At 39.1% G+C, this 26,702-nt stretch overlaps 1 protein-coding gene across 1 annotated transcript in view; it reads right to left on the bottom strand.

Annotated features, from left to right (window-relative positions):
- Positions 1-26,702, bottom strand: part of pex14 (peroxisomal biogenesis factor 14) — a 51,175-nt gene extending 24,473 nt beyond the window's left edge. The window contains exons 1-3 of the mRNA XM_042492201.1: positions 26,644-26,702; positions 24,018-24,068; positions 4,911-4,995 (exon numbers count right to left, since the gene is read on the bottom strand). Coding sequence (XP_042348135.1) covers positions 4,911-4,995; positions 24,018-24,068; positions 26,644-26,679 — 172 coding nt within the window. The 5' untranslated portion in view covers positions 26,680-26,702. The remainder of the gene's footprint in view (positions 1-4,910; positions 4,996-24,017; positions 24,069-26,643) is intronic.

The raw sequence follows: 26,702 nt of genomic DNA, 5'->3' as shown, positions 1-26,702 counted from the left end.
GCCTGTAGTCTACAGCAGGGCCTGAGTGCCAGGAAGTGGTGAGCGCCATGTGCTGAGTTTGTGCAGTCAGACTGCACTGTCAAATAAGCAATAATGTGTCCCTGGACTCCTGATTCATCTGACCACAGCAGACTACATGGTGGCAGACTATTGAGTGAGACATGCAAAGATCTCAGTTTCACTGAATGAGAAGAAATAAAAAACATGCTTCAGGTTTTTCCTTTCACCTTGAAATGTAAAAAAAATCCACATTTAGACTGCTATCGAGCTTAATGTATGTACATCTTAATGGCTGCTCGCATCTTTGATGTTGTTTATGCAGCAAATGAAAGGTTTTGTACCTTGCATCAAAATAAAATACATGGAAATTCCTAAAGCTGTTTACTAGTCAAATTACAGCTTGCTAAGTTGTGTTGTGTGCTCTGATCTGTTTATTGTTGAGGGGAAGACAACAGCAAATGAAAGAGCCCTTAGATCCAAAAGAAAAGGGAACAAGGTGAAAGTGAGTTTTACATATAAAAGGAAAAGACAAAAAAGGGATTGTGAAATTTATTATGGGTTCCAAAACCTGTGGAATGACCCCTGGACCCCCATTTCAGATGGACCTGTGGGGAGATGAATTTTTTAAGACATAAATTACACCTAATGACGACACCATAAAAAAGAACAATAATGGAAAGCTATTCTGTATTTCATTATACTGTATTATTTGGTGCACCTGATACACGCAGTGCCTGTTTATGAGTCACCGTATTAGCAGATGCTCAGCCAAAGCATTTGCTTTGACCTTGCCATTCTCATTGGGGCATGAAATTACGGTGCTGGCACCTCGATATTACAGCTATAAATACTGTAAACTGCATATCTGGGCTACGTTTTCTATTGTCTTTCAACATAAACCTGATCGGTATTTATTTAAAGGAAAACCCATTGCTCGTCGGGTTATTTACAGCTCTATTTTCAGTGGCTCATATTCTCTAGGTATTTTTAAAGGGCAAAGAGGCAGCAAGGCTCTTACATTAAATCCATTTCTCCAATTCTGGCATTTCTGGACTTTATGGGTCAACACCTTGGCCGGACAGCCAATTATAAAAATTGCTTACTAAAATATTTTGGGTGGTAAAAGGTGAATGCCTTTTTCAGTTGTCCCAAGGCCTGAATTATGAAGTTGCCCTTGAGTGAAAATTACTTACATTTTGAATATCGTATTTAGAAAAGAAAAAAGAAAAAAGACATGGCAGGGGTCATAAATAGATGGAGGTCAATGGGTTATTAAGAAGTCGAGTGCAACTTCTCACGCTGCGCTGGCCAGGGAGATTCTACATGTCATTTGGTTCAGTACAACTGCTGGAAAATAGCGTGCCCTAAATAATGACCACTCTCATAGAGTATTCATTTATGTATTAAAAAAGGGGACTCTGCTCTCATTTCCCTGCTTTATCGCCTTGTACTGATGACAAAGTAGGCAAGGCCTAGGCTAGGTGGCGCCGTGGAGTAATTTATAACCACATCAATCCCTTTACCTTCTATGCAGGCCTTGGTCATTGTCATTTTTGTCCGAGAGGTGAGTCACATAACCCCACTTACAAACAGCATCCTATTAATATCTGGGATGATGAACTTTATCCTTACCCTTACCTTCAAACCAGGTATGGTAATAGACCAACAGCCTACCTGTGTTCCCGGTGACCCTCGATCACTGGCCCTCTACTCAGGGTGAAATCTATTAGCATTATTTATTCAGCCCAATAACAATTGGGACGGCATAAAAAAGAAATAAGTCAAGCTATCATTTATGTCTCACTGACAGCGAATGTACTGTGCCTGTAATGCATTTAATATTGTATTTACCTGTAACGCAACAATGCATGTGCACTCTCTGTGCTTTACTTGTCCAGACAAACTGCACACTGGGAGCGACTGAGTGATGTCAGTTTAGGAGCCACGGTCGAAGTGACATGCTGAAAGCTGGAAAATGTTGTTGACTTTGTCCTCAGAATTTGATTTTTTTTTTGGTAATTATGTGTGTAACTGCTAATTGGGCTTAATGGTGGTGCCAAAATGGTGCCCTAACGCTCTTTAGTTGTTACGTGTGTTAATTGTAGAGGACATAGATGGCACAATTCACTAGATGAGACTGGAGCACATTATATTTCACTCAAACACAATAAAATTTCCTTGATCTTGGCAAGGAACAAGTAAAGCAAAATTGCTTCAAGATGGCTGCAAGACAGTTTAAACACAACTCATTTCCCAGCTCCTCTACAAAGGAAAGAAAAAAACATTTCTGAGTTTAAATCTTGATTTATATTATACCTAAGTGACAAAGTTTCAATATTTCAGCCGGTTTATTCAACAAGGACTCAAGAAGGGCAGCTAGAAATATTGGACTGCATAATTGCCAATTCATAACCTGAAATTGACAGTTGAAGGAAAACAGAAAATTATATTTTTCAATGAATATTGAAATAAACCACACTATTAGGATCTCTTTGGAAAAAAGGGAGATGTAACTAGAGAGGCATCCTTCAGTGCAGATTAGGGCAGGGAAATAATATGCAGGAGCAAGATTATTGTGTAAAGATTCTGCAACATGCAATCAAAGTGGGCCCTATTTTCCCCTTCATCAGCTATCCAGCGTAAGTACTGGCAGCAAGAGGAATCCAATTTAAAATCCACTCTACCGGGAGATGGTATTGTTTCATTTTATGTGTGCTTTGACATTTCTGGCTGTTAATATAGAGTAAAATCCAGAAGTATTTACATAAATATGACATTAAACTGTATTAGAAATTAAGACTGACACATTTGCTGTGGTGACTGCGGGAGGAGGAGGATGATTGAGTTTCTAGGTCGAAGGGTTGAGAGGACAATACATGCTGGGTACAGAAACAGTACTGGCCTGGCTCTGAGCGTATGCAAAAGTCTAGAGGCTCATTTAAATTAGGGGTGGGAGACACCAGAGGCCCCACAATACCATATTATCACGATACTTTAGTCACAATGCAATATTACTGTGATCTTAAACGTTGATAGCATATATTGCAATTTTAGTATCCTTTTTCAACTGTTAATTATGTGCCCACCAAAGAAAACTTTATCAACTTTTAAGCTACCAAAAGTTTAATTTGTATATTTCTAGTATTAAAAAAAATTGATGGCATCTGTGTATCGATATATTACCACACAAAATATCACAATACTATGCTGCATTGATTTTTTTTCCCCCACCAGCAATTTAAACTCTTTATTCACAAAAATAGATATGTCAGTTTCAAATGTTATAAATGGTACTGCACTTACACTTCCATGCCTTCTTCATGATATCCCAGATACAGCCAATAGATTATATTTCAAAACTTAAATTTAACGCATGATTTTTACTCCTTTCAGTTAAAATTAGTTTTTTACTGAATGATAATCACAGTTGGATAATTACTTTATCAAAGTCCAAAGAGCCTCTTCCCGATATAATTTCCCGTAATATAGACATTTAGTTTAGAAGAACTAAAGAAACAATGGTTTAATGAAGTACAGGGTTATTGTGAAGTACTTTCCTGAAACAACTCAGGGAAGCTCAAGTAAGAATGTGCAGGGTTTCCAGGTTCACTGTTGTATGACTATAACCTACAAGCCAAGCAGAGTGCAGAGTGCTTAATGTTTCATTGCTCTATTTTCTCTCATTCTTTACCCTCTCTCTCTCCCTGAGATCAATGTCCTTATGCAAATTGAGGGTTCTTGTTTAGATCTACACTGGAACGGACTTTCCAAAATAAATCTGCATTAAAGCGTCATACATATTTCATGGACTTAAAGTGCAGTAAGAGCAAACCATTTTGGAAAGCAGAGCTCTGTGGAGTTTACAACAAAGCACAAAGTAAGATGAAGAAAATGTAGCATGGTATGACATCATTTGGTATTGATGAGGACTTATTAAATTTGAGATATCCAACAGTAGATTATGAACATGTCTTAGTTGTCAATAATGAGACGCAAAGGCAAAGAAATTTCAAAAGATATCAAGAGTCATTAGAGCCACATGAGATGTGTGTAGTAGCAGCCGGCAACCATGGATTTGGTTTCAGGTTACCTTCCCCTGTCATGGAGCTTTTAGGCTCACTTTTCAGTGTTTGGCTACTCTAATGCTGGAGGCAAAGTCCCCCAGCACTGTAGAGCTACAGTCCCTCAAGTACAGAAATATTTTACAAAAAACTGCAACAAAAATACTCACCACAAAGAGATTATCTGAGGTAAAGCCACATGCTCCCTCTGCACATATAGTCATCGCTCAGCCATAGGCCGAGTGTAAGAAATACATGGCATAACACTGTACATTTCCACTGCCGCTTTATATTGAACCAACTTAAATGAGTTCAGAGTAATAAAGCTTTTTGCAGATTTTATTGCACAAACAATGTGTCAGAAATAATCTCAATGAATTGCAAAGAAACTGAAGAGCCAGCAAACATTTCCACTATCCCTGCTTAGAAAACCTCCCTGTGTCATGCTTCAAATTTACGATAACAGTTAAATTAAGTAAAAGGGTTAAAATGCTGGAAGGCAATATTGATAATTCCATTGAAAATGCAGAGGGAGTTTGTCAATATTAATTTTCCTAAACCCAAAGGAGCATCCCAACTGGTGTGTCATTTATTCACAGGGCCTGAATCATGCACTCTGAAGCTAAATCGACCCCTGTTAGACCCCCAGGGCAAAGAGCTACAGCCACAACCTTTGACCCTTATAGACTGATCTTACCACAAAAAAAGACAGTGTGTGCATCCCTGGCCAACCACGTTTTGTACACAAATGCATATGGATTATAATGTAAATACAATATTCTGACAAATACATATTGCATTTTTCCAGGCTCCCTGCACTGTATCCAAAATAAATCAAATGCCTCTCACCTTTTTTCTTCAAGAAGGCTTTTCTGGTGGCCAAGGGACTCTGACGCACTTTTGGGTTTTGTAAAAATTTCACAGCAGTGGTTATCTGCAAAGAGACAAATGCAATTTAATTTCATAATGAGATAATGTCTGAGGAGGAAGTCTGAAGGAGAGTGATGCTTTTAAAAGTACAAACATCAGTCTAGTCCTCCTTTAAGAAAAAGGTTCGTTATGAATCAAGACCAAAAAAACAAAAAAACAACATAAATGGATTCCATCTGATAGTTGCTTCCAAGTCCCCCACACCCAGCAGCGGGGGGGAGAAAGACCACCTGACCACTTTCCAGCTAAATGTGGGGAATGACCAAATCAGCAGTTATAAAATTAGCCCATCAAGAGTGCTGGACAAATGGAGTATGGAGCTTAATTTGCTATTACCCTCTTAAAGACAAACTTCCATTCTTAAGTGCGCAGTGGAAGAAAATCTATACTTAATGCGGAGGTGATCATTTGTATCTAATAACTTGAGAATCCTAGGCTGAAAACTTCTGTAATTCTTCCAGTTAAAAACCTGCCATGATCAAATCACCCAGCCTGAATGTTGTAATGACTTGAAACGTTAATGCACTAGAACGTTAAATAGCATCAGAACATCAGTAGTTTTAAGTGCACTGCGTTCATCGATTCTATTATGTTTTCCTTCGAGATGCACCTTAATTTTCCACCCCAGTATGCATTTCCAAGAATCGGAGGTAGAGAGAAAAAAAATCTTCCTCAAATGGCATTAAAACATAAATTTGAAATGGGCGCCATGAAGTGGCGCCTCCTAAAATAGATAAATATGTAAGAACACAGAGAAAGGGGGAACACACTGGGGGGGAGGTTTAGATGACTTATTATCGCACCTGTGGTCCCCGTGATTCAATTGTAAAAGTCATCCCTCTAATAGGTTGAAAGGTTTTGATTACTCTTCTTTTCTCTTAGTGTTGAAAGATACAAAGTGATTGAGCGCCCTGCCAGTGGTAATTCGTTTTGGATAATGCATTGCATATACTACGAACCTGTTTCAATCCAAAAGAATTGCAGTTAAACTTGTCCGAGGGGTAGGTGTGGCAGGGATGCTGCATAAAGAGCTAGATTTCTGTGACAAGCACACAGTACAGTAGAGAATCAAGGCACAGACAACTTTATCGGACTCATGAAAATATATTGGACTTGTCTTTAGAGGACTTTGAATAAGCTCAAGAGCAACTTAATAACACTTTTATACTAATTAGGTACACACATAAAAATACCATGCAGTTGCCACAGGCTTACTGCAGAATTATATTTTGTATGTTTACTTTAAGATAAATGAAGTATTAAAACTTCAACAGTGAATATTATCAAAATGTACAAGATTCATCCCAAGAGGTGCTGGCACAATTTATTTAGACACTAATCTACCATTTCAGTGTGACACTACCGTGACCTTGATGTACACATGGGTTACGCAAGGGGTATGGAATTTCCTGTATCTCTATATGCTGAAGGCTTATTAAAGTCAGTCACCCGGAACCTTCATTGTGACAAGCAGATTAAACCATTTGCATGGTGAACCCCCAACTGATGTTCTGGGCCAAAAGATAGTCAAAACACAGAGAAAATATCCCTTTGATAACAAGACGAAATCATCCTGCTCTTGGCAACGCTCTTACTGTTCAAGTAAGTGAGCCAATGAGACTACTTGTGGTAAACGCCGAAACCAGAGATAATAAACACACTGAAATCTAATATTCTAATATTTATTCCAGTAAATAATGGAGTGATGTCGGCCCTTTGAGAGGTAATGACCTAATAGAGAAAGAATATGCTGAATGAGCAAATATTGTTTACATTCTCTTAAAATTTCAATAGCACAACATTGACAGGAAAAGTGTGTCAATGTTAATAGGCATAAGTATGACATGTTAGTAAGGACCACAGCTAGCTCAGCGGCAAACTAATGAGGCAAATGTCCATTTGGTTAAAACTGTAGTGGTAGATCTTCAGAGAGAGGAAAAGTGCACTTCTTAGCAGATGACATAAATGCTTTGCACAAGTTCCACCCAGACATCTCAATCAATTATAACCACATTGCACAGATTTCAGTCTTGTCTTGTTATTGACTTATGGATCATCCCAGTTATAGTGTTGGGTAGCACACGGCTGGGCTTTTAGGGGGTTAAGATGGATAGCAGTACAACGCACATTTTGATCGGCAGTGTAAATAAATAAAATACAAATATGGTGAATGTCCTTCCTTTTGGAAATCTATTGAATAATTTTTGGTTAAACTGGCAATTAGGCTCTTTTGTAAAGCTTCTCGTAAAGCTCTGATTGCTAATGCACCAAAGTGCTCCATGTTAAGAGCAATAATCTTTACAAACCAGATAACCAATAGAGTGTCAGGTAAAGCCGAAAAAGAGGGCGAAAACTCAATCACAGGAAGAGATAACATTAACCAACACACTTAAAGAGAGTGAAGTTGATGAACGGACAAGATTACAGCAATGTTATTGAGTTTGAATTGGACAAGACTTTGCACTGCACTCGTCTGAAAATTACAATTGTGATACCTTAAATTGCAAGAAATGAGAATGAAATCTGATTATGTTCGAACCACATGGTTGGACGCCTGAAAGAATCTGTGTAACCAGTTGTATATTTTTGCTTTAACTAGTACCAGCACTTAACTATAATATACAGTAAGACCTATGGATATTTTGTAGGCGTGCATTATTAGGTTGCAGGTTCCTAGCAGCTGGGTAATTCAGACTATCTGAGAGAAACAGCAATGCACTGTACGCATTGTTTCGTAAGGCTGGTTTCAGTGTGTGAAGTTACAGTACATGTCAGTATTTTGAATAAACAACATTCAAACCACAACATATTTAAAAGATGCCTCACGAAAAATGATTCAAGTCAAGTTTTCAGTCTGAATTATTTGGGCCAACCCAAACCACCAGTTAACAAACAATTACTGAAAGTGTTATAAAGTCAAAATGCAATGTTTGCAACTGTGACTTTCCTTTCTTAAAGGTTCACTGCTTGTGGTTGAGCTCTGAGTCTACTGAACTCGACACATTTTTTTCAATCTTTTTTTAATTAAGAGTAAAAATGGTTACATCAGTCAGACATTTCAGATTTCACATTTTGTCAAAAAGGCAAATAACAGCCTAAAAGCATTTATTAAGGAAGTGAAACAAAAACTGAAATTATGTAGTAGAAAGTTAAAATAAAGCAAATATTTGGTTTAATGATGTATGTTAGATATTTAGAGATATTTTGATTAATATTTCACATATCTATCACATATCAGAAGGAAAAAAGTCACATCTCCTTTTAAAGTTTTTACAGAAAAATAAATTCCCATGCACTTCGTAACACCGTATGTCATCTATTCCACAAAACGGTGCATGTGCACATTATGTCTGCAACAATGAAGACAATCAGAGGACATGATGGAACTAAAAGTTGGGTGGGGGTGCAATGGACGGGCTAAAAGGAAATCATTAGCAAGTATAAGATTCAGTCTCAGTGTGAATCAATTCATTCCAAATTGCCCCGGCCTGTACATTTGAGGAGAAGTGCCCCTGATATAATAACAGACTGACAGACATGAACAAAAATTGTGTTAGGCTGGTCTCAAATTTCCCCCCCAAACACAGAGGACCAAAAGCGAGAGAAAGTGAGAGACAGCGAAAAATGAAGCTCTATATTAATTTGGTGCTTTCATGGATGATTTGCTATCAGGGGCAGCTGTCTTAAATGACTTAACCCAATACCTTTGTGATACCAGAGCCCTACCAGAAAGGAATGAAGTTTTAATGCAATTATTGTGTTTCCTTTAGTCGCCTGACTGCTTGATGTGGCCAGCAGTGCTTTTTAATCTTTTTAAAAGAGCAGCTTTAAATGCCCTTCTAATTGTGACATCTTTCCCGCCTTGATGTGACCTTTAGCAGAGGAAGTAAGGCCTCATGGGAGCAGCAATAGGGAATTATTGACCCTGAGAGACATCAGGAAGTGAGGTACAGACCCGACCATTTAGCTAACCTCTACATCTACTCTCATTCAGACACTGCAGGAGCTTCAACAGCTCTGCTGGAGCTGAACCGCTCTGACAATGACTGTACAAAAGGAACTTTTTGTGTCTTTGTGTCTTCTTCTCTATTGGCCAGAGCTTTTCACAGAAGCTGAAATGTAAGAAAATTAAATGAAAATCCAATACCGAAACTCAACTTTGGTCAAATCTGATGAAGGAGTTTTGGTGAAACGTGGGCTTTTTTCTCCTACTTCTAACGTAGTACGAGTTTGTTTAAACTTACTGTTATATGTGTTAAAACATTTGGGTTAACAGAAGAGTAAATACACTGGTTTGGTTTTATGTCTTATTTTTTTCTCTGTCTGTGGTCAGTCTATATCGAATGATTGTAACTTCTGTGAAATTTAAACATCAGAGTCAACACAGATGAAAAAGGGTCATGGAAAACTTCATTGACATTTGCTTTGCAAAGGTTTAAAAATAACATACAGCGCTGTATCACTGTCAGTGATAGAGCCATGGGCAAGGCTACAATCATGACATCAAAAGCGCATTATGCAATTTTTGTAAAGGGGGGTTGGTGGACGGAAATTGAGCTTTTTTCAAGTCCACTGCATGTACAGACTAAACTTTCCATTCAGCAGCATTTCCCTATCAGAGCTCTGTCATCACAAACATGGAAAAGTTGAGTAGGTTCAGCGGTAAGAAACACTGGGGGCTAAAGTACATTTGATCCGGCGAGGACACCATCAAACTGTAAAAACGGTGCAGATAAATACAGCCTTGGGAGTTATACTGGGTCTATCAGGGAAAAAAGAAAAGCTGCCGTTTTCATTCCCCCTTCTGTTTTCAAGATATAAAAAGCAAGGTTTACTATAGTGCAAAATTATATTTCAAAACTGAAGCCATTCATTTTATGATTTAATATTCTACAATTTCTACAATTTCATTTAGCAGACGCTTTTATCCAAAGCGACGTACAACACAAGCAAGAATTTAGACTTAAGGATATGCATGATAATGTCATACGTTTGCTTTACTTCCTGATACATTGTAAATTAAAGTTGTAATTATTCTAAAAACTAAAAAAAAAAAAAGGGGTCAGCAAGTGTTAGTTTTTAAAAATTGTTATTTTTAAATAATATTTCAGCCTTTTTCAAAATCTGATAACAAGACATTTTAGTGCAGCACGAAGAAACAGTAGTTCATGCTCACAGCACAGTGTTTCAAAAATAAGATAAAGCAACAACAAAGTGGCGCATTTCTTTTACTCTCATGAGATCTCAACCTGAAGAGAAACACGTGCATCCAGTCAATTCAAAACTAGCTTGAGAGATAAGGTATGAAGCGGAGTCTGACATTTCTTAATGTGTAACTGTCAGTCGTGCTGCCTGGGGTTGCCCTTGCTAAACTAGCGAGACAGATGACTGTTTAGATAAGGATGGCCCCAGCGGGGCCCTGAGAGCCCCGAGAGCCCTGATGACTAAAGAGCAGCGACTCCGTCAGTGACACCTCACTTTTACGAAAATACTTATATAGCCCACAAATTCCTTTTAATTCAGGTAAAAGGGCCCAAATCATAAGTCTGGAGCTGCTCTGAGAGATGAGGGTCATCAGAGATTAACCCATGGCACTTTAGCAGTGGGGGTGCAAGAGGGGAGTCGCAGCGGAGCACAACAAACTACTTAGCCACCACAAAACATTCCAGCCCCTTCTCAGCTGCAATCCAGTAATGGATACTTCCTCAGCTCCTCGATTGGTCAAAATGTTTTCATACAATAATTTAATTCAGAAACACATTTACAAAGCAGGAGTAATCAATTTTAATTAGTTGATTTTTTTTTCATTCGCATAAAATTTAATGTACTGCCATCGATCTCCTTTGTTCTTTAATGCAGTGCCTCTTTCCTGTAATTCGAAGCTTTTCTTTTTCTTTTTCTTTTTTTTTCTTTTACAGTCAATGATGACATTCTGTGACAAGCAGTGCTCTTCAGTGTGGGGGATGAGCGTTACTTTACACGAGTGCTAGCGATGCAACTTTAGACCTGTGGAATGAGCTAAATAATGTGGTTGTATTTTGGTTGCGAGATACATATGAAAAGTTTTGTTAAAAAATTCAAACCAAACACGTGAGGAAATGTTTAAAATGCAATAATATAATATAAAACTGTGTATAAACTTTGGTAACTGATTTTGCTGTTCTTGCTGACATAAATTTTCTTAATATAAAAAAATGACAAATTTAACTAATTTTATTTTACCAAATAATTATGCACCAATTTCAAAATGAACAAAACTATAATGAATTGAAAGTCACAAGCCTTTTAGTATGAGTAATTACAATAATAGGGGAATGAAAAATGTGTTAAGAAAAAGGGATTTACACATGTATTACCAAAAGTTCAAAAATGATGCATAAATTATATGAAAAAAACTACGGCCACTCATCCTTTGCTCACTTGATTTTAATAAAAACGACAAATTGCACACTTTAAAAAGGAACAACAAAAACTGCATCAATGTCAAAAAAAACTATTCAAACATTTACATTTTGACATATACGTTTTTAGCCACAATAAACTGATTCAGTTGAAAGTTCCTTTGTGAACTGAAATGAGAGAAGCAACCGGCTACAGTCACATGAACGAACACAAAGGCTTTTCTTAAAACTGCCACTGCTCTGCGTGTTGTCCTTCATATCATCAAGGCCCGCCAGCCTTTCACATTCAATTAGTTGATTGAGGCAAAACGCAAGCGGCACCAGCAGCAAACAACGTGAAGCTTGTGTCCAAGCGACACACCACAGAAGTTGTGTTGTGGTGTCACAAGGAGAGCCGCCTCCATCACAAGCAACTTACAGTGACAAGCCTATCCTCCTCTGTTGATCCAAACTGCTCCTCTCACTGAGGCAGCACCCACCCAAAGACACACACAAACACACACCCCGTAATACACACACAGCAAAGCAACTTGAAGTGAACCACTGCGATAGGCAAATAGAGCAGGGAGCCGGGGTGAAGATGCAGTGAGTTGGCATCAGTTTTGTGTGCAGTCCTTTCAGCGTGCCAAATTGACTAATAAAACTAGAATGGAGAGGCCAGTGACAACAGAGAGAGAGGTGTCCTTTTATTGATCAAATTATTCCTTCTGGGGTACATTGTGCCACCGGATGAGAATATGCTCACAAAGACAACCAGGCAGATTGTGACATTCCAGTGACATTATAATCGTGCGTCAACCCGTCTCCAGTCAATAGGCTGAATGCACTAATCGTGCGTCTTGGATCAGCAATTTCATGGTCTTCAAAGGGGGCCAGGAATTGGTGGCATGACCCTCCACACGGGGTGAGACCCCGACTTTCCTCAGCGAGTGCCACAGAGAGAAGCAGAGAAGGATGGTGTTAAAGGGAGACACATCAAGGCAGGAGCGGAGCCACAGAAGATTAACATCGCCATCTACTGGTCAGGGGTGGTATGAGTGGAGTTAAAGGGGGGAGGAAAGCCTGGCAGTTTACCCTTGCGGCCTGTCTTTCACTGAGACCTGTCAGAAACATTTAGACACACTTGCCAAGACAATGGGCCACACATCGACAGCGGCAGATAAGACAGAGTGGAATCACCATCAAATGAGGGAGGAAACTTAGAGCAGGAGGCCTTCGTTTGGTTTTGGAGAAAGAGAGCAGGCAGAGTCTGTTCCTGATCACACTAAGTGACAAAGAAAAATGTTGGCTAATTCGCCTTTTCTGGAGGCTTCCAGCTGCCAGTAAGAATCTAACCTCGGGAGTAGGATAAGCATAAAAAGTGTGCGGTGCTGACAGCGTCAGAAAACAACGCTCATCGGGGTCGCAGAAGTAGCAGTTCTCTTTCTTCTCATTTAACCAGATGCCAGAGAGGATACAAACTCGACAGCTCGTCAGATCGGATAATAACTCTTCATTTCAGCCTTTCTGAGTCAATGAGGCTACACACTGGAAATTTCATTGGTTATAAAATGTCATAAAGTGACAACAGCATGTTTGACATTTGGTTTATGCCACACCTAAATGTAATCCACCTCTTCTGAGAAGTTCAGACAGAAATTTCAGGTTTTGCAACATGTTTTGCTGATGCCGATTGTAAATAACTATATGTGACATGACAACGATAGAAATCGGCACACCTACTCCTATACAACTCCATTCATCTGCCTTAATTCACAAACGTCACACAGTGTTCTTACATTTATATTCTTTTATTAAACCTCAGAGTATTACATTTCCATGTATTTACAGTGATCTCTCTCTTATATTGTTCCTAAAGAGGCACTTAATGTACCGTCTCCTTCCAAAGAAGGCCATAACCAATAATTAATCCAAAAAAACAAAACCAAGTCAAAACATGTTGCCTCTCCTTTAAAAGGATCTCTCCTAAAATGGGAAGATTTAATCAGATCAAAACACCAGAAAAAAAAAAACCTGAGTAACAAGAAAGGAATGTTGCACGTCACTCCTGCACAGCACCCATACTTTCAGTGACTGCATGACAATCAGACGCGGTGGTCAAAGTTTAGGGCGTCAACACCCGCCTGAACTCTGTATCAACTCACGTGGGGATGGGGAAAATACATGTTTTAGCAGGCTCCTCCAAAAGAAAGAGGAGAGGAGACAACCCACAGTGAACCACTATAATGTCACGCGGGGTGGCGTGTTACAGCAAAGGGGCTGAGTTGGCAAGCAGCTCAGCAGCAGACGTGCACCTGTTCTGACATTTTCTGTCGACCTTGACACAGAAAACACATGACAATGCCACTCTCTGCATTTCAAAAGTACAGGCTGTTTGACGAAGCCCCTTCACTTCCCCTTTTCTCGTCCCCACGATACCTAAAACTACTTTCTGCACAGAATGGGAACGAGAGAAAAGCATGACGTAGTCCATTAGACGTGAGGAGGGACGGACAGGAGGCAAGTCAGGGATAAATAGGGAGTAATAAGGGGAGACATACAAATATCTGACTCATATTTGGGGACAAGCGAAGAGTGATTTGCTCTTTCCACAGGATTGCAGGCCACCACAACCTCCCTAAAAATCCCAAATTCCACAGTAAACACAACATGGAAGGAACAAATAGGCCTCAGTTTGTCTTCTATTTATTCTCTTTCGATCATCTCATTTTCACCCTTTCTTTTGAAGTTCATGATGGAGCTACAATGCATTCATCCATCTGCTATTTTAATCAAAGAGAAAGCAAAGTATAGCTGCCAGGAGAGCTGCACAGGAAAACAAATGCAATCTTCCTGTTAATCACTGCATTAACAAGAAGTCGACAGTCTTGACGCACATGCCAGGGAGGCAAGCCAGTCCAGGTGTTGGATAATTGTCAGTTGTGCAAGTGGCTACGGTTGCTTTTTTACTGTGCCAGCCTCTGTTTCACTGCTGGTCTACACTTGTGCCCCACCTTAATGATAGCTTTTAAAAGTCCTCTTTCTGCTGAAGACTGCATACAGACACAAAGAAGTCTTGGCAGGGGTTTCTCCACACTGACTGTAGTGGACTATGGATGAAGGCTTAGACATCCCGCTATAATCAGTGCCAAGTGAAGTGTAGCTCAATTTTAAAGAAGCATGAGGGGCGTCTAATTCAAATGAAAGGCCTAAAACCACTTGAAAAAAGACACGCACCTTTCCGAAAAACAAGTCCATAGATCCTCTTTCTAGCAAACAACCATATATTAGAAACACATCACAGTAGCTTAGAAAACAACTTGTCAAGACAGAAACTCAGAGATGATTCACTTGTTTTTTTTTTCATTCAGAAAAATAACGTCATTCTGAGAAGAGGAGATGAATTGCAAGCCAGGCTCAACTTTTCATTACAACGCAGCGAAAACTTTACTGTCAACGCTCCTCTGTATCACACATCTAAAGTTGGGCTAATTAGAGTGCAATATTTTTCACTTAAGTATTCTATTTTGGCTGGTTTTAAGATAATTTATCTCAGTTTCTGTATTCCGTCACTTTCATTTGAGCCTGGAGAGTAGCCTACTATCTCTTTTTTACAGATTCCCCAGATAAAGCCACAATCTCAGGGCGCCACACACAGAGAAACTCTGAAATCCCATTAGCATTTTGCTTTCATTATTTTTAATCAAACCCAGAAAACTGACACATATTAATTAATATCCATTACCAGTTTTTGCCCCTCACCCAGAGAAGACGTTGGGGGGGAAAAGAAGCAATTAACTTAACAAAATAATCAAAAAAATTGTTTCAGAAATCCCTGATAAATGTCATGTGAGGTCCCGTCTAAATGTAAGAAGTGTAATACATTCTTGCTGTCATATTCCATTAAACTGCTATTACAGTCTTGATAGAACTATTAGTCACTACATTATTAATAACATTAATGTATTTACATTTTTGGTGTACAAGCCTGCTTTCATGCAATAATTTATGAACCAGACTTCAGATATGTTTTAACGTTCCCCATCTAGGCTCTTTTGTGTTTATTATTGATTGTGAAAACAGTCAAAATTCCAAGTCAAATCCCCCGTCTGCCCTCCCCCCGCCCCCCTTAATGTATTGGAGTAGGCTGTTTACATTAAAGGGACTGGAATAAAGTGCATTTACATCTGAAGCATAACTTCATAATTTACATTCCAACATTTATTAGAGGTGACAAACGAGCATTTGGTCCACTCGTGATTTTCCACAATGCAGCACTCATTCAATCCATATAAATTACAGCTGGGCTAGGGAGTGCAAGAGCAAATTATTTTATTATATTTATGCATGTATGACTCTATAGGGGGTTACTAAGACAAACAGGGAATTACTTGATTAGGCCAACTGTGGTTAACAAAGAAAGAAATATGAGACTGAGGACCCGGTCAATCAAATTTCAGCATTATTTAAATGTTTGGCCTCAATTCAAAAAAATCTCAAATACACAGATCTTAGTGTAAAAGCTTTAGATTTTTACGATTGGTGTATCTATTAAAGGAGTAAACTGCCTACTCTGTTTTAGCTACATTTTACAGCAGACTGCTGTGTATTTATACAGTATAAAGAGCTCTTTTAAGTATTGCTGTTGCAATAGCTTACGCTGAGCTAGAACTAATATTATTCAATTAAAAGAAACTTGCCTAAAAGGCAGTATTATATTACATAATTGGATAGGGCAGCATTTTCAGAAGTGTAGTTACAAATGCACTGAGGGGATCCCAGCATTTGAACAAATATCTGACGCTGTAGGGGAGCTTGCCGACAAATTAACAGCTAATAACTTACTGGGAAGCCAGATAAAAAGAGAAAAAAATGTTCCCCAAAGTGTCAATTACAAATAATTTTTCCTCTGATTTCCACACTTGTGAAAGCGTGATGTGCTAAAAAGCATTTGTGTGCCCAAATTGCCTGTTGTTCATTTGTTTCTTGTTTTTGTTTTTTGTTTTTCACACAAACACACTGGATTCATTCACAGGGAAATAATTCAGCAGCACCACAGGATTGTTTAGGATGGCTCTGAAAGCATATGGCTCCCTAGTGAGAGCACTCGCTGGTCAGAGAGGCGAGAGACAGACAGACGGGTGCAGGGGACAGGGGGAAACGAGGGGGGATTCAATCAAATTCATGTTCATTAAAATCAGAGGACATCACAAAAATTAGAAAGATGCTGACAAATCAAAGGGTCTCAGTACCTGAATTACCATAGTCATTTACTTATTAAAGCCAGGATGCTTCCTGTCAATCAAGAGCCATCACATTCTCCATTTGCGGCGGAAAGCCAGCGTAATTGCTTCTCATACTAATCAACACAACTTGTGTAATTATGCCTTGAAAGTGACATTGGAGGCTGAGAGCGATGTGAGCAGTCTTGACAGCGGAGACATCTCAGATTCATCGGGAGATTTCCAGCCTCGCTGCGAGGAGACAAGCCACTCTCAGACCAAGTTACTCACTCGAGCAGTTTACAACCATAAACACAAAGAAAAGACGATAAATCAAGCTGAAGTAATTACAAAGCAGAATAGAGAGTATAAAGGAAGCTCAGCTCAATAAGGCCACTTTCCCAAGTATATTGAGGCAAAATGACTAAGCTGTAATTAAACTGGTGTCGTATTTCTATCATTTCTTAAGTAAACATATTATGACAGTTCACTAAATTGTGGGAGAATAGGAAATTACAGCTCTGTTACCATGCTGTTTACATTAATATACTTGCTGAGACGAAAACCCTACAAATAAAGCTCTAAGTATTCATTAAAGTTTATTGAATTCGGCTTAATCATAGACTTTACATGTGTCTCCAGAATGAACTTTGGGTAAAACTAGCTTTAACATTCCTCTGAGCATTGGAAAACTATCCAAACCATATTTCCCAGGCTGCATCTGTCACTAGTCACACTGCGGCCCAGCCAGGAAGGTCAGAGTGAGGTCAAATTACTGCAACAAATCACAAGCCACGGGCCACGACATGAGACTCTATCTACATAAAATATGCGTATTATTGACATACACTGACAACAGCTTCTTCTTCATTTACTATGAACTTTACAGTGAATTAAAGGATTTCAACGCTCATGAAAATCCAAAGACAAAGGCGCTATTGTCAGAGTTTGCAATGCAAATCTAGTCTGGCTCAGCACATAAAGCAGAAACTACAAAATAAAATAAAAATGTACAAAATGGGCTGGACTCATCTGGGCTCATCATTTTCAAGGAGGTGGGAGGAACCATCAGAAGAAAAAAGTCACCAACATCAAAAAGAAGGCAACTGATAATCCTGGCGTACTATGAGGGGAATAAGGGTAATGATTTCATCTCCGAGCAGAAACAAGATGAGAGATTTATGACTTGTAAAAAGTTCAAACGACAGAAAAACCAAAAATCCTTGTCTGTGTCATTCCCCGCTCATGACCTCCAAACTTTAGCACATGTTGAAGACAAAGTGAAGAAATGCTCTTTTGTGGCCAACTATGAGAAAAACAAGTACAGTTACCGCCATAGAAAACAGAAGCTTTTACAGGAAAAGCCTGTGTGATTCACCCTCTGCGTTCAACTCTAATGAGTCAAAAAGTGTGACCTGCACTTAAACAAGAAGTCACAGCCAGAAGCTGTAAACTCATTTTCCCCATCCGAGCCAGCAACGTCGGCAGGACCTGGAAGATGTGCTCCGAGCATGCACGATAAATCTGACGTGAAATCATAATCATAAAAGCAATTAGCTGACCCTGCGCCACTCGTCCTTGGACATGACAGTGAGAATTCATACAGAGTCCTCTAAGGAGGCTGGCTGCCGGGTTGGGCGAGGAGGGGAAAAAGTGCAACACAGCAACAATAAAATGGAGGGCCCTTCCTGTATCATTAACCACCGAAACAAACAGCGCATGATGCACAATGAGTGTTGCGCCGAGAAACAGAGAACTGAGCTTTTATGCTTTTCAAAAGAAAACTTCACCATGACCACTGAAACAAACCGTGGTGGTGTGCAGATGTTTCATATGTGAAACTATGGGCATGGGAAATTACATACAATGAACGTCATGTCAACAATACATCCTATGTTACTCTGTATTCAGATTTAAAATAAGTTCAGTGCTTTACACACGCCTGTGCCTCTGCAGAGCGTGCAGCATGTTTACGCGTAATGTGACAGGATACTGACTCTACTGAATGTGAGATGGCAGGTTTATTCGACTTTGCTCTTTCAAGGAGCGTGTTAGAAACTGAAAAATCTCTCTTCACACACCTTCACATGCGCGCACGTGCACGTGCGCACACACACACACACACACACACACAGAGAGAGAGAGTTCCTTGCCATCACTTCCACCCAGTAATTACAGCGAGGCCGAACTAGTGGCTGCCACCTAGTGACCGTCTTCTCCAATAATCATGAAATATCTCTATGGCTCGCGCCCCCACTCGGACCATAACTCTCCTTTACTGCAGACAGCTCCAATAAAGGATTACAATTACAATTAAAGTAATGAGCAAAGAGGAAAAAAGGAAAATCTCAGAGAAGGTTCCCTTGACTAACTAAATGGTAGCCTAGTTTCTTGACAGAATGGAGATACCATACCAGACTCATTACTGGCTCCCATTTCTTATTCTGCCCCAATAATTAATTGGCGTGTTGAAACCCAGAGTCCTCAAAAATTAAAATAATGGTTTTGAAAGTGATGAATGTGAAATGAATTGAAATATAAATGATCGAATAAAAGATTAACTTCTTGTTATTTTTGCTTTATGGTGGTGGAAAAGTAAAAAGGTTAAAATCAATTAAAATGCACTAGATTTTCTGCTTTTTGAAAACTGTCCCATGCCTATAATCCAGTGACGCAAAAACACACACAGAGGTTAGATTGGTGTTAAAAACACACATATTTCCACAAACACATGTTCAATGTGGGAAGTCATTAAGGACAAAAAATAACTGAGTCAAGACCCGAGAGTAACCTCTGACTTCCTGGTATCACCACTGTGTTACATTTGTGTTACACCCACGCATAACTGGAGAAAAAAAAACTCTTTTCAGAGCTAACATATGAGGAACATCTGTCTGCCTGCGACTCATGGGGCTCAGCAGAAGAGCAGTCGGGGGGAGAGAGGTGAACTAAGGAGAAAAAGAGCCAGAAAAAGACAACAGGGGCCGGTAGCAGCGGCAGTGCCTTCATGTTGCTAGCTGGACCGATTACTGTTGGCACGTCCTCTGCCAACCTGCCAGGTCCCCCACAACTCCTGCACTTAACACACTGCTCCTTTTTCTCCCTCTACAGTGTGATGGCTATTGCAGAGGGGCTACGGAAATTTGGAGACTGCTGAGCCAAAACAGATCACTTCAAAGCGGCTTATTTAACGCTTGCTAAATTTTTCATCACAGTCGCTTAATATCCTGGGGAAGGGGAGCTTTTGAAGTTGCTGTGAGACCGGGGATGTTCTTCTCACAATTCTTTTCCCCCTCCCATTACCACCCTCCCTCTGCTGTACTAAAACCCCCAAACCTAAATACATACGCGCACTCTGTTAGCACAACGTATGCACACACGGAGGTGTGGTACAGATGCACCACCTGCACACACTAACCACACGCTTGCATCCCCACACACATCCCCCTTTCATTTAAGGCCTGAGATTTTCAGAGAGCGGAGAGTAAAGGACAGGCCTGAGTCTACCAGAGATATCCCAAAACAGTTAGCATCCTATTTGGTGAGTGGTCAACTCTCCTGTAGATCTGCTACACACCAACACAAACCTTTATACACACACACACACACACGCCAATAAAATTTGTGGCATTTTTGTGCTTGATGTTCGGAAAACCAACTGCTGCTACTACTGTTAACCACTGTCGACTGTGGACTCTTAAACTTTGAACTTGATAAAACTAAACTTTTTAAACTCTATTAATATTTTTGCACAACCTGCACAAAACTGTGCAGCTTTTTCTGAAACAGCTATATTGCACATATTTGTTATGTTAAAGCACTTTTTAAAAGTATCTTTGTCATACCTTTATTGACCTTTATTATACCTTTATTTATTTTTCTCTATTTTTAATTTATGATATTGACTGTTGCAGAACGCTGCCTTATATTTATTGCTCTTAAAATGTTTAGTATATGTTAAATGTGTGCAACCCAAAAAAAAACAAAGCATATACCTGGTAAATGAAAACCCACTCGGCAATAAATCCTTTTATGATTCTGATTCAGATTTAATTTACGGACAAACTGACTGTGGTCCAATGATTTGCTGATTGTATTTTTCATACATGATAGTAAAACAAAAACCTTAAGTTTTTTGGACCGGTCGTCAGATAAAACAAGGAATTTGAAGATGCCACTTGAATGACATTTTTCAGTATTTTCTGACATTTATAGACAAAAGATTATTCAAGAATATAATCAGCACATCTATTGATTAAAATATTTTTTGTTGAAGCCCTGATGTTCATATTGACAGTGAAAAGACATTTTGGGTATAATTGCTCTATTTTTGTTTTAATCTAAACTACAATTTCTGAGAAAAAAAATCATTAGCAATGTGGATATGTTAGCAGTCAAATAAGTAAAAAAAAAGAGCATTTAAATGTAATCCCATTCAATATTTACTCTAATATCACTATAAAGTCCCACGCTACTTGATATTATGTTGACATATTTCCTGGTTTCAGATCTGAGCCTGTTCTCCTATAATGTGATCAAACGCTATAACTATTGTTGTGATGTGTTTGGGTGCATTTGACAGCAATGAGGACAAAGTGATCGCAGTAGATGAGGGGTGAGTGCAGGGTGTCACTGCACGGAGAGAGCACAAAGACTACTAGGGAGACACCGGCAAGAGACTGGCAGGGGTAATGGCCATGGCAGCAATGAGAGGAAGGTGGGAGGGAGGGTGGGGGTTATAGACGGAGACGAAGCAAGCCGGGGTGAGAGCGAGCAAAGAGCAGCGCCAGAGGCAACGGCAGCAGCAGCGGCTGGCAGCGACTGGTATACCAGTCAACCCTGGAACACACACTCAAACAGCCTCCCTCACCCTTTTTTTTTTCTCTCTCTCTCTCTCCCACTACAGGTTCAGACCTCTCCCTCTGGTCTGGATGGTGGCAAAGGCTGTGGCACCAGCCCCTGAGCTGGGCCCTCTTGCCACAGAGGAGAGCCCACGCCACACAAGTGTGCCAGGGCCTGCTGATCTGGGCGAGGTGAGTCAGAACCTGTTAACATGACTGGTGTCCCCAGCCTGACACACTGGCTTGTCTGACATGCACATGTGCACATAAATGTTATACAAACGTGTGTGCTCTCTCTCTCTCTCTCTCTCTCTCTCCCTCTCTCTCTGCCCTCCCAACCCTGCCAGCACTCCCTTTCCTCTCATCCAGATAAAATCCTTTCAGACATAAATTTCAATTATTCACCTCATCCAAATAATGCCATGTGACAAGAATTATCCCTACTGTAATAATCCACTTAACTGGGAAAGAGCAGCTCATCAAAAAGAGAAAGGAGAAAAGGGGCTGGAAGTGAGGGTGGTGGTGGTGGTGCGGGGAGACTTGTCAACCAGTCTCGAATCAGGACCCTCATAACAAGAATTTCTTCCCTTTTTGAGGAGGCAGTCTTGAAGCGCACTGGGATGATGAAATTGAAGTAAATTGAAAGAAAGCCTGGGAGAATGCTCCCACAATCAATAACCCCAGGATTAAATTAGCCTTGGCATGAAGGGATGATGGGGGGAGGATGAAGAGTGAATGGTGGTGAATGACATTGAGACATGTATGCTGAACAATACAGCACTCCTATAACCTGGATGCTGTGTCCATACAAGGACAGCGAATGTACCTGTGATGTATTCCATCCCACTTAGCAATGAGACAGTCCCGGCTATAATCGTTGTCATCACTCGAGCCGCCCGGTCAACGTCTAATGAACACTTTCCTTCACACGTTATTGAAAAACAACTGATGTTTATTGTCATTAAATGTTAGCAGCTTAGCGTGTATTGCACAACTTGGACAACTTATGAAGACTCTGAGAGTGAATGGGGGAAACAAAAACATTATTCAAATAAAGGGCTGTAGTTGACTCAGAGTTGTGCAAATGAAATCTTATTTGACAGTTCAAAACAAATATTCGACAATTCTTTTTTTCCCCCCCACATAAAGTTTTAGATTTTAAACAGAGCTCAGTGGGACATTCAGTGTGACGCTCAGTGTGACAGCGGTTTTCATGTAATATAGTAAACAAACTAGGCGCTAACTGTGGATCGGCAGTGTGCAAAAGCATTTTTGTCAACACTAAATATCAAACAAAATCCAGAGACTGTGTCATATTAAGTTGTTGCGAGCTGTAAATTCAACAATTCAAAGCAGAAGAGAGAAGATAATTATTTCTTAGAGTCTCAGGGTGCAGGGCTCTCCCCCTCTGTGTCACCGCCTCTACCAAAGAGTATTGTAAAAGTCATGAACGCTCACATCACAGCAAAATCTGGGAACTAAAATGTCCCCAGAAGTACAATGCACAGCATACTGACTATCAAAAAACAAAACAAAATGGCTGATCGACTCCAAACAATCTCGGTCAACTCAGGGGTCTCTGACTGATGATTCTCCAACTTTCAGGGCTCAGCCCTATTCAGATATAATATTTCTTAAAACTGAATATCCATAATTGCATTACCGTAATGCAGCAATGAAGCAATATTTACAGATTATTTTAATGCAGAGTACATCTTCTTTTCACAGACATGCCGTGTGACTGAAACAAAGTCTATAGTTGATAAAAGTTTGTTTAAACTATTTTTTTCTATTGGTGACTATTGACTATTGGCAAACTAATTTAAAATCACCCTGGACGCAATTGTGGATCACACTCATACTAATAAAACAATGGGCTTAACTAAAGACCACAAAGGTATGAAGTAAAAGTTTTACGCTTAACATGATTAAAGCAACCGTGAAACAACTGTGACTGCTGAAATAGACCTTTCCTACATGCTTTTTACTCTCTAAAGACAAGGAACATGAAGTACACTCTCATTATGGGCTTGGGGACATCAGTGTGGCGCTGTGACTGGCTGCTAATTGGAAGCCTTCAACACTTGATCTCACAGGGGAATGTGTAATATCATCTGATTAGCCAAGGAAAAGTAGTTTGTTGATGAAAAGATGAAAACAAACTTCTTTAAGTCACTAGATCATAAAAAAACAACTGTTCCTCAAGTCAGCATACTCTTGCCAAGAGTATGCTAACTTTCATTCTCTCCAAACACCACAGCAGCTGATTTCACTGGTTGGCACACAATCAGAGCGGCAGAGCAGGGATATCAGCTGCTAAAGTGTTTGAAAACTTACATTCTCTTCATTGATAGTTCACAGTTGAGAGTCATGTCATGCAGCATTTATCAGTTTTAGAAAATCTGCATGTAAGCAGAACATGGTTTATAAGATTAAATGACATGTGACAATCATTTAATCTAACCTGCTTCTATTTCTATCTAAGATGCACTTACATCAAATAGGCATACTTAAATTCTTTTGTTATTATAGTCCATATTGCCTTATCAGTCTAGTGAATTGTATTAAATACTGAGACCTTACCAGTGTTTCTCTGGGGGGAGTTGCCGCAACATCTCCAGGTGCAAGGCCAGGCTAGAAGATAAACAAACACTTGTGTTAGAGTGCCATCTACTGGAGAACAGAGAATATGTTGGTTTAATAGAGAAATGATTGGATAGCGGCAGTGGTGGAAAATAACTTGGGACATTTACACAAGTACTAGGGCTGCACAGTATACTGTTTTTTTACCATCATTATGATGTCAACTTGCACAATAAACACATCCCGAAAGACTGTGATATTGCAGAAAGTTTTTCGAGTTAATTAAAAGGGGAGTATCAGTAGAAAACTGCACATTAAAAAGAAACTTATTTTTAATATGTACCTTTTGTGTTCAGTTCAATGTTCAATCTGTTCAATAAAATAATGTTGATAAGTTAAAGCATCGTGCACATCCAAAAGTGATAAAAACTAGGTGCTGGACCAAGCAAAAATAGATATGAGAGAATCCATAAAGTCTGCAAAGTCCGCACACTCGTGCATGCTCGCATGAAAATCTATTCAGTTACCTCCACACGTGTGAAACACGTTTCGGGCATTAGCCCTTTCTTAGACATGAGGAACGCACCAGTATACAGACTTTATTCTGGGGACTTTATGTGCCAAACAAGCATGTTCTCAGGTCAGAGCATCTCTGTAACACCATAATGTTTAATATATAATAGTATGTTGTGACACATTTTACTTTCAATAAAAAATTGCAGCTACTGCAGATATTTGGATATTGCACTTGGCCATATTGTAATTTCAATGATATTTCAGTTAATTGCTCATCCCAAAATAATTTTCTGTCTTTTTTTTTTTTTTATTTAAAAAGCAATTTGCTGTATTTTAGCGGTATACTGAAAGCAGCAGCAAGGCAGAAATGAATACACTTTTAAATCTGTTTTGTTTATCAAGTAATATCACTGCAATATATTCAAAACTATTATTGCATATTTTACTAAAATCATGCAGCCCTATCACGTACTGTATTTCAGTACAATCTTGAGGTATTTGTACTTTTCTTGAAAATTTCCTTTTCTGCTACTTTATACCTCTACTCCATGACAATTCATAGATAAATATATTGTACTTTCTACTACATTAATTTAATACCTACAGTTTGCAGATTCAGATTGATAACACAAAATATAATTAACAAATAATTTACAATGCACTATCATCAGTTAAGATAAAAGTTTATCAATTCTTTAGAACATCTTTAGCCTCATACATTTGAGTAGACATTTGAGAGTAGACAACAACAACATTTCTGTCATTTGACTGTTTTTTACAAGGCTTAATAATTTGTTAAACACACCTACAATAATGTTTTCACGATACTGGAATTTCTAACTTTGACACAACACCTTGAAAAACATAAATATTCATTCCCACTTTCGATATCAAGGGGAAAAATTTACATCAAGGGCATGCAATAAAAAAATTGTAGTAAGAGGTAATTATCATAACGGTATAACATGACTAGGTGACTTTTCTTCTCACATTGAGTAGCAGAGAAGGCAAATTGACTGTTGTAAACATTTACAATAAAAAAAATGCAAGAGAGCGCAACTAGTGCTAGTGTACCAATACTTTGCAAAATGAGTATTGTAACCATTTCAATTTCAATATTCAGTATAAATATGTAGCGATAAATCAATATTGTTTTGACAACATCAATGTGAATGGGTGAATACAGAAAAAATAGCCATTTGTGTTGTATTTGTTAAACCCATTTAACACAGAAGAGTAACAACAAGACAAAATCTTAATATATATGTGCATATGGTCTAGATATTTATGGACAGATATTTGTGCTCATGCATGGTTTTATTAATTGGAAAATAAGTAAAAGTTGTGTAAATGTTGCCATGCATAACAACTATAAATTTAGTTTGGCTCTTAACTTTCTTTCCTGGTTATCAGTCTCTAGATTAAATCAACATCAAATCTATCTTGTGTCGGTTCTGAATTATTCACATTTTTTTCAGGATAACATACATGTTTTATGTGTATCCAGAGCATGTTATCCAGAAAACATATTTGTTTGCTGAAACTTACAACAATTTTACAGGTAGAAGCAAAGTGTAAAGTTGTGCTTGATTATATGAACAAGCAACAGCTTACAATAACACGTATTTCTCAGAATAATCAATGCTTGTCAGCAATTTACACCAACAAAGTGTTAGTAGAGAGCCGAGCACAATCCCTCAGGCTTGTCTGGCTTACAGTGACCTTTCCACATCATGTCATTAACTGCACATAATAAGACACAGACAAGACCACATAGTCAGATGGATGGACGAACATTTGGTCATAATAAGTGGCTAACTGACTAGGTGAGCAAGCCACACAAGTTTTGGCAACATGTGGGTGAAGCATTACACCGTCAGCTTGGCCCTTCGTGTCCACTTGTCATCACAAGCAGTCAACTTTTGAAGCGTTGCAGGAGCTAGCTAGCATGCTAACTAGCAAACACGCTAATCTTCGCTAGCAGAGCAGGAGTAATGGTGAATAAATATATTGAGAGCATTTAAGTCGCTCAACATGTAAATATATTATACGAGTGGACTGTCGTATCTGGACATCAAGTGTTAAATGTTTTAAGAACATAAATGCAGACCTGTGTTGCTCGATCAGGTTGGTCGGTGGATGCCATCTTCCTATCCCTCCTTGTCTGCT

The sequence above is a fragment of the Plectropomus leopardus genome, chromosome 8 (assembly GCF_008729295.1).
Source record: "Plectropomus leopardus isolate mb chromosome 8, YSFRI_Pleo_2.0, whole genome shotgun sequence".
Lineage (NCBI taxonomy): Eukaryota > Metazoa > Chordata > Actinopteri > Perciformes > Serranidae > Plectropomus > Plectropomus leopardus.
Note: the sequence above shows the minus strand (reverse complement) of the source record. Positions and strands in the feature narration are given on the sequence as shown.